Raw genomic sequence first — 9,202 nt, 5'->3', positions numbered from 1 at the left:
CGATTTCGCACGTTCATAGTCTGCTAGACTACCAACCAGTCAAAAATTCAGTTCCAAAATATGAGCCGCATATTCGTAGAATCTTTTCAAAGGTGCCGTGTAGCCGAGTGATCTAAAGTGCTCGCCTTCAGCGACCTCTGCCATTTCACCTCTGTCCGCGTGAGTTCGAGTCTTGGGCTCGGCCAATGCGGATATGTTAGAAAGTTTGCGAGTAGCTTTCCGAGCGTTGATTGTTCTTACCGGGTTCTACTTCCACCAGTTAGATTGGCGGCCATGCATAAGCAATCATGCGCTGAAAAATGGCGTTAACAACAATTTACAGTTTCTGAGACAATGGTTTTATATCTTATGAAAGAAAGCATTTATTTGCATTGAAATAATTTAACAAAATAAAAGCCAGGACGCACAGAGGGACGGACACTGACGCACAGAAGGATGGACAAAAGTAAATCATGCATACGTGCGTGCGTGCGTACGTACGTATGCACATGCAAACAGACATACATACATACATACATACATACATACTGAAACTTCTCTTAACTGAAAAGAGTCGAGACCTAAAATGTTTGCCGTTTTACAGAGGTGGCCGATATAAAGAGGTTTGATTAGCATTAGAACAGCCTTATTGAGCCTAAATTACACGTATTTGGCCAGTCTGCAGAAGAGACCGTGTTTTAGAGTGGGCCGGTTCAGGAAAGGTTTATACATCCTCGACGCTTCAAGTAAATTACAAGTCAACGGTATATTTCATATTATTTCTTATATATAAATGGGAATAAATCTAGTTCCAATATACGAATATTTTGTGTCTAATACGAAGGTCGACCCAAAAGATATCGAATTTGCCTTGGAACAATATTTAATTTGCCTTTGAACAATCCGCCCTCTGTTCGTTGGCGATTCATAACACCATATTTCGCTTAAGCTTAAAAAAAGATCCTCTGTGGGCCTCAAACTCGATGTCTTAATTTACTCAGCGCCTGATGTTCCCCTGTCGTTACAGTAATGGTTCCCTGGGGAGGGAGGAAAAGAAAAGGGTCTAAAACAAATATGTAGAACTTAACAAATATTAGCTTTGATAAATAAAGAAGAGGATGTATTAATTAAGCTGGAGACATTTTGTTAACAGTGACACCTCAACATTTTCAGGCAAATGCACGTCTCTCTGTATCCCCCTACCTCACCCTTGGCTAATTTAGGGAAGGGAATGTACATGTTCATTACTGTATCTGTAATAATGAGTAAGCCTGTAGAATGAGTCAGGTTCTCAGTAGAGAATAGATAAGGGTTTGGTTCATTACGATTCTTGCATTAGGGAATGGATTAGGATCTTGTTCATTTTACTTTCTCATCGACGTTGTACACAATTAATACACAGGTGCATCTGATAGTCTTTTTAAGATGCAGTTGAAAAGTGCAAAATAAGTGCTGATTTCATTTTTATTTTTCGTCCCCAAGATACTTGACCCGGTGGACTCAAATGATCAGGGTGCAACGAAATTAATCAATTGCTATATATTTTTTTTATAACATTTCATGATATGTATGTGTGCTGGCGGCAGAAGATATAAGTATTTTTACTCCATAATCTAGCGATCGCATGCTAAGAAATCGGTCATATACACATTTCTTTTCTTATATAAAACGTTTCGGACCATATTCGCTTGCCTTCAGTCACCCTTGGTACATTACTTACATTCACATATAAGTAATTAAAATAGGTGATTCTTCCAGTACAGTGCATATATAACTATGAAAGGAGAAAACATTGTTTCCTGAATCTTACCTCTTGATATTTTCAACGAACATATCCCTGACACTGCCAGCTGGCAGTGTATTGCTGTGACATAAAAGCAAAGAGCGCTTGCAAAGAAATTCTAGGAAGTTGATTTCTCGGGCAACAAAAATATGGGGAACGGATTATGCGTTGAGACCTCATCATCGTGGAGCGTTTTTGATTGGTGAGTAACGATTTGATCTTATAATATTTAAACTCTCTCTCTCTCTCTCTCTCTCTCTCTCTCTCTCACACACACACACACACACACACACACACACATGTATGTATGTATGTATGTATGTATGTATGTATGTGTGTGTGTATGTATGTATGTATGTATGTATGTATTACTAAATCAAGATTTACCCCAGAAGTATAAGTCCCTTCATTAAAGGTAAGATAGTTTCGTTTCATTCGAATGCAACGTTTTTGACGAACTCCCCATTCTCTCAAGTATGTATGGAGAAATTATTTACAAACTTTGTCCATTGTACTTGTACCTACCAAAATCTACCTGTAGCAGAGAGATTTTTAAATTCAGTTTATTTTTTCTCCCGTGATTTTCGTTTTCAGAGCATTGAGAAAGGTATATACTGTAATCTTGGATTAATAAGATAGATCATCTTGGATTAGTAAGGTAGATAAACTTGGATTAAAAGGTAGATCATGTTGGATTAATAAGGTAGATAATCTTGGATTACAAATGTAAATAATCCTGTAATCAAAAGGTTGATAATCTTAAATTTAATTGAATATTGATAATGTCTTTAAAAGGTGTGATCTTTGCATGTACAGAAAAAAAACTATCCGATGATTAATTACTGTTACAACCACATTTCAAAAGCAGGCTGAGAATGACATATAAATATATTGCTTAATTATTTAGCAATGTAAGTTAAAACCAAAAGTAAAAGTTTGTTTATAATTTTTTTCTCCATTGTATTTCAAATAGAAGAGAGTAAATTATCAATCTGTGACGACTAGTTACTACAGTCGAGCAGCTTAGAGAAAAGGAACAAAAAAGGGGATGGGGATCGTTTTCGTGTCTCTAACACTAGCTATGACAGATCATCCTGGAATCTGCTGAAAGGATGAAGAATTTCGCTTACAGATGTTATCCATATATTTACTGTCGTTTTTTTTTTTTTTCTTTTCCATCCATCAAGACGGCTGAGCTATTCGACTGCATCACGTGTCAATACAAAAGTTTCTACCGAATAAACAAACGTTCTTTCTTACAAGTGTGGAATTCATTTCCACCGTTTACTATTTATCAGATTTTTTAAAAACAAATGCATGACCATAACCCAAAAAGGTTGGAACATATAATTGCGCGCGGACGCGCACACAGAGACGCACGTGCGATTCCCGTATCTGTCTACAAGCATATCCGTTTTTGTTGGAGAAAATAAATCTTCTCCAAGTCACAAAAAAGAAAACTAGTATTTCAAGAGCTAACTTTCATTTTACATTGATAAATTGTAATTTAGATTTATTTGTAAATAACATCAAGATAAATGTTCATGCGAATGAGAAAGTACTTTCTGAGCACAATGTCTTCTTAGGCAAAGAATAAAGTCACTAGTGCGCGGCTTGGAGAACGATTATGAATATACATCACTTTGGTTTTTCCGAAGCTGATTGATTGATACAGTGACACTCTTTGCAAATGAATAGACATGACTTTGATTTTCCTAAGCTAATTGATGGATACAGTGACACTCTTTACAAATGAATAGACATGACTCTGATTGAAGCATCAACAATCTATTTGATTACATGAGAAATGATGCATTTTGCAACGCCTAAATATAAAGTAAATAAAACAATTTAAAAATTCGAAACTATTTTTGAAAAGGACTATGTTTCTAACTTAAACAAGCAAGTATTCAAAATCAGGCATGTGATATAGTCGTATACACACTGGAAAAACCTAAATACAAAAGATACAAATGATAATCATTTTTCTTTCTATGGGGTACACAATGACATAAATAAAGTTTAAACGAGTTTCAAGACTAAAAGAATGAACGGTAAAATAATATCTACACACAAAATGAAAAGAATATGATGAATCGGATAGTAGTTTGCAATTGTCTGAAAATAATGTACCATTAGATAATTCCATTTGTAAAGAATTAACAGAGACACATGCCATGTCATTGTCTGCAAACTGGTAACGTGATACCAATTTTGGACTTTTTTGAGGGTTAATTTTGGTTCTTAATAGGTTTCTAAACTTGTTATGTATCACCTGCTTTTAACAACAACACACATCACCCACCCACCCAGCCCTGCCGGCAGATCAAAATGTACAACATCTGCAAAGTGCATGATTAAAAGTTTAATTACAGTGATCGCATAATCCTTCACGCACTAAAGCACTCACAAATGTAGCCAAATATAGCTGGGCAGGATTTACGAGCGAACTCTACTATCATAAGTTACTGAAATGTTTGCTTCTATTGTGTTTGAAGAATCAAACAGCTGTTACCACGTGGTATGGCGTAATAAAGAAATAGAAGCTGATCTTAAAACAAAATGGACACTTTTTGGGATAGATTGAAATGTATTGAAAGCAACAACAATGAATGACACATATGTATGGTTTACTTGAACAACAACCAAAAATAGGTGTGTGTGTGTGTGTGTGTGTGTGTGTGTGTGTGTGTGTTCCTGACAGGTCCTATTTATTAGGCCCCTCTAAACGTGACTTTCTGTCGAGCACTTTCCATAAACACAATAGCGAATCTGTAACACATCATGTGTGGTGATGACACTCAATAAAAAGTTTCACAGTTTTGCATGGCCTTAATCCCAACAGTGGGACTTTTATTTTCACCTGCTTTATATATGTAGTGATCTCGAAAGACAACGAATTCGTTCCCAATGATATAGAAAATAGTTTCACCTCTGACAATAACCGAATCGCATGCCTTTTAATCTTTAATTGTGCACCATCCTTATATACCAAGCACGCTCAGTTTCTAACATTGTATAAATAAACTATATAAGCTTTACTTTTTATGCGCGAAGAAGTCATTTGATAATGTTTTCGCTGCACTCAGCTAAATGAAAACAGCTGCGATGCTGGTTTGATAGTCTGACAACGGTATTAAATATTTTATGTTAACATTCTCTATCACAATGCGAGTTTTTGTTCGTGAGAAAATATTATACAAGCCAGTGAATATTGAGTTTAGTATTCTTGGTTAGAGATACGCATGTATTAATTTTATAAATATACTGCGCTAGTGACTTTTTTTTTCTTTTTTAGTGTTCTTGTCTAGTGATACAAATTAATACCTTATGAAAGTGTTAATTTGTATCACTAGACAAGAACACTGTTAATGCCCTACGATATTCAGTTTCCGGTTTTAGTGCATTGAAGTCTTTATCTCTCATGTCTGCTGCTTATTTTCAAAATTTTCCCCAGCAACTTGAAATATTTACGAATATTTATTTTTTGTTTTAAAACATATCCGTATGATGCGAAAAAATCAGTATAAATGTTCAGTCTGACGTTTGTAGCGCCATGGTTAATGTGGTGAAAAGTATTTGGGAAGTGTTAGCATGGTAGGGTCGAATCAAGTAGCAAACAGTATGTGACATCCTGAAAATTAAGACTGTAAATATTATCTGTTACCTGTTAGGGTTTCGCGTATCTGTTTCGTTATCTCGATTGTCTCTTGTGTTCCTTTTTAGACTCGACATCGCTTTGTTAAATTCGAGAAACTTGACCTAAATTTTGATACTCAGGCAATGTTGAAATCAATCCTCAAGCGTGCCAGGGTTCCCATTTGTTTTCCAGCATAGATGAATATGTGAAGAGAGTTAACACTTTCAAATAACCAGTATGTTTGAATGTGTGAAATTTCACTGCAATGTAGGCGGGGGTGGGGGAACACTCAGCAACAAAAATACACAGGTCATGACAAATTCTACAGTGACATGTATAAACTTTAAAACAGTTTGAAGACGAACAGAATATACGTTAAAATAGTAGTATGAAATGAAAAGGGTATGCTGAATCGTTGTGTAACAACTGGTGACGCAGAATTTTTTTTCTAATATGGAGTTTGTTTCTACAAGCGGGCCAAGTTATGTACACGAGAGAGAGAGAGAGAGAGAGAGAGAGAGAGAGATTTATGGAGCTATCTTATTCAAGAGTTGATCTAAATGCTACGGCGAAAGGAAAGTCGTTCGGTGTAAGGGCGCACATTTCACTCCCGGGAAACAATCAACGCCTCTCTAACATAGACGATAACATAGACGATAACATAGACGATAACACTGTATCATCATATTCTAAAATTTCAATGATTTCCTTTAATTATGTATAAAGAATTCCTACATCAAGGATCGCCACAAACACAGAGGAAACAATAATCCAAAACTAGATTAGGACTACATTCGTGGGTTCTGGCTCTGACTCGGAATGTGATCCGAGTCCTATCATTCCAACTTTTTTATTTTCAATTTAACAAACTGCTATATTTGCATGCCACTCATATTTCATCCCTTCTCACCAAATTGTATTCATTTTTGAGGAAATGTGTCTCAACAAATTTTATTCATTTTCATTCAAACTATTCTCACCGAATTGTGTTCATTTCCACTGCAACTCTTCTCATCAAACTGTATTCATCTCCACGGCAAATCTCACCAAATTGTATTCATTTTCATGGAAACTCTTCTCACCAAATTGTATTCATTTTCATGGAAACTCTTCTCATCAACGTGTATTTTATTTCATGGCAAAAACTGGCTCTGAAAACTGTCAGGAAGTCTGTGGCATTGACGTGTAAATTTTGGACAAAAGCAACACTTGAGATAACAAGTTGTGTCGGGTGATGTTAATAACTATAACAGGTTGTACAGGTTGTATAGGGTAATGTTAATAAACATAACAGGTTATGTGGGGTGAAGTTAATAACCATTAAAGGTTGTATAGGTAATGTTAATAAACATAACAGGTTATGTGGGGTGAAGTTAATAACCATTAAAGGTTGTATAGGTAATGTTAATAACCATTAAAGGTTGTATAGGTAATATTAATAACCATAAAAGGTTGTATAGGGTAATGTTAATAACCATAAAAGGTTGTATAGGGTAATGTTAATAACTATAACAGGTTGTCTAAGGTAATGTTAATAAACATAACAGGTTATGTGGGGTGAAGTTAATAACCATTAAAGATTGTATAGGTAATATTAATAACCATTAAAGGTTGTATAGGTAATATTAATAACCATAAAAGGTTGTATAGGGTAATGTTAATAACCATAAAAGGTTGTCTAAGGTAATATTAATAACCATAACAGGTTGTGTGGGGTGAAGTTAATAACCATAACAGGTTGTGTAGGGTAATGTTAACCATAAAATGTTTGATAGGGTAATGTTAATAACCATAACAGGTTGTATATGGTAATACTAATAACCAAAACAGGTTGTGTGGGGTGAAGTTAATAACCATAACGGGTTGTATAGGGTAATGTTAACCATAAAATGTTGTATAGGGTAATGTTAATAACTATAACAGGTTGTATATGGTAATACTAACAAAACAGGTTGTGTGGGGTGAAGTTAATAACCACAAAAGGTGACTGTAGCAGCAACATAGAGCTACAGCAACGTTCTGCTTCGCTTAACGGTGATGAAGTTATATTTCATGTCTTTGAGGTCACTATGTTCCAGTGCGGTAGTATGACCAAATCTGGGGACTTTGGCCGGCTATATTACGCAATTTCTAATAAGACTTTAGCATCACCACCTCACTGCCAAAAGCATCTAAGCTCATCCGGCTTTAAAGCTTTGTTCCAAATGCAGTACCAGACGTGAAAAGATATAACATAGGCCTTGTTCTAAATTGGACCTAAAAATATCTGTCATATGTTTCTTTCATTTTACGGATCAATACAATGTAAGAAAATGTAGTTAAAATCAGCACCAGCCTTAGCAAACACGGGGCCCGATTTGGATCATTTTGGCGGGGCCCCTGGATTTACGCACGAGGCAATGCCTATTGGTGTCGTGTCTTGGTACTAAAAAACACCATGACAATGCCGATTGGTGGCATGTCTTGGTAATATAAAACAATGGCAATGCCTATTGGTGGCGAGTCTTTCTGCTATAAAACACCATGGCAACGCCTATTGGTCGATATTTTGTTACTATGAAACAGCATGACTTTGCTTATTGGTGGCGTGTCTTGGTATTATAAAAAGTATTAAGAAATGACAACAACGTCCATAATACTTTGGCCAAACATTTTGCAAAATGTTCTTCCTATTAGGTTGCTTTTCATGCCACGCAAACTATACATAGTTCATACAGAAAGATAGTTTCCGACTTATTCCACTGTTTTCGTGACGGCTGCAAAAATCTCGAGTGAACAACACAAGTATGGTTGGTAATACGGTTATTATCGACGTCCGTGAAATGTATGACCAATCCATTTGTTTAGTTCTGAAAGATCGTTTGCTTTGTTTGTTTTCGTTCTTCGTTTTTTTCTGTTTTTTTTTTTTTTTCTTTCTTCTTTTTTTTTTTTTTTTTTTTTGGTGCTTCGGATGGTTGTGTTTAATATGTAAACAAACAACAACAAACAAACAAAAACACAATATTGGTGACCTAAAAATATCGTCCCAATAGTATTACTAAAATTTTTATAAACGTGGACCTTTTCATATTGGTTACTGTAGATGTAGTTGTATCAAAGCATTTTAAAATTGCTATGTTTAAATGTGATTTAAAATTATTTCCTAACTCAGCGCAAACTTTCAGAATATGCTTATTTGTATTATTCTTTTTATAGTCTAATTTCGAAGTATTTTCTAATGTTATGTGTATAATTTCCTTTTATTTTCTTCTAATCAAGTTGAAATTCAAACCGAAAGCGACAAAATTAGCAATTCAATATTAATGCACCCGTTTATATTTACTCCATACGATATTAGCGTTTACTTGAATTGTCGCTGTCTAACGATGGATCCGCATGACGATATTAGCATGGAAGCTGTACAGCACACGTGTTACAGATATTTGTGTAAATGTTTTTATATCCATGTATATACATCTGGTTCACTGCAGAAACGTTTAACCACAAACTATGCAAGCTTCATCAAGTTAATGTTCTTTCCCTAAATACCACATTACGCGAAAATGCTTGAAGGATTGTGCTAGTTTTACGACATGGAATTTTTTCTGCTCCTTGTCTCCTCCCTATCTGTAATTTCACATTAATTTGCTCTGGTCTACCTGTGGGTTCTGTTGTAGAACCCGTGTACTGTGGGTTCTGTTGTAGAACCCGTGTACTAATAATATAGGAACCAGTCTAGAAATGAGTGAAGATGAAATTGCGTACATAAGGGTTTGGCTGGCTTTGATTTGTTGATAAAGAAGAGCAAAAGTTTTAGTAAA

The 9,202-nt window shown here is 35.3% G+C and overlaps 1 protein-coding gene across 1 annotated transcript in view; it reads left to right on the top strand.

Annotated features, from left to right (window-relative positions):
* Positions 1–1,845: 1,845 nt before the first annotated feature.
* LOC149790422 (innexin unc-9-like) overlaps positions 1,846–9,202 on the top strand; it is a 56,070-nt gene continuing 48,713 nt past the window's right edge. The window contains exon 1 of the mRNA XM_089972474.1: positions 1,846–1,964. Coding sequence (XP_089828600.1) covers positions 1,912–1,964 — 53 coding nt within the window. The 5' untranslated portion in view covers positions 1,846–1,911. The remainder of the gene's footprint in view (positions 1,965–9,202) is intronic.

This window comes from Sinohyriopsis cumingii, chromosome 10, assembly GCF_028554795.1.
Source record: "Sinohyriopsis cumingii isolate HCF-2022 chromosome 10, ASM2855479v2, whole genome shotgun sequence".
Taxonomy (NCBI): domain Eukaryota; kingdom Metazoa; phylum Mollusca; class Bivalvia; order Unionida; family Unionidae; genus Sinohyriopsis; species Sinohyriopsis cumingii.
Note: the sequence above shows the minus strand (reverse complement) of the source record. Positions and strands in the feature narration are given on the sequence as shown.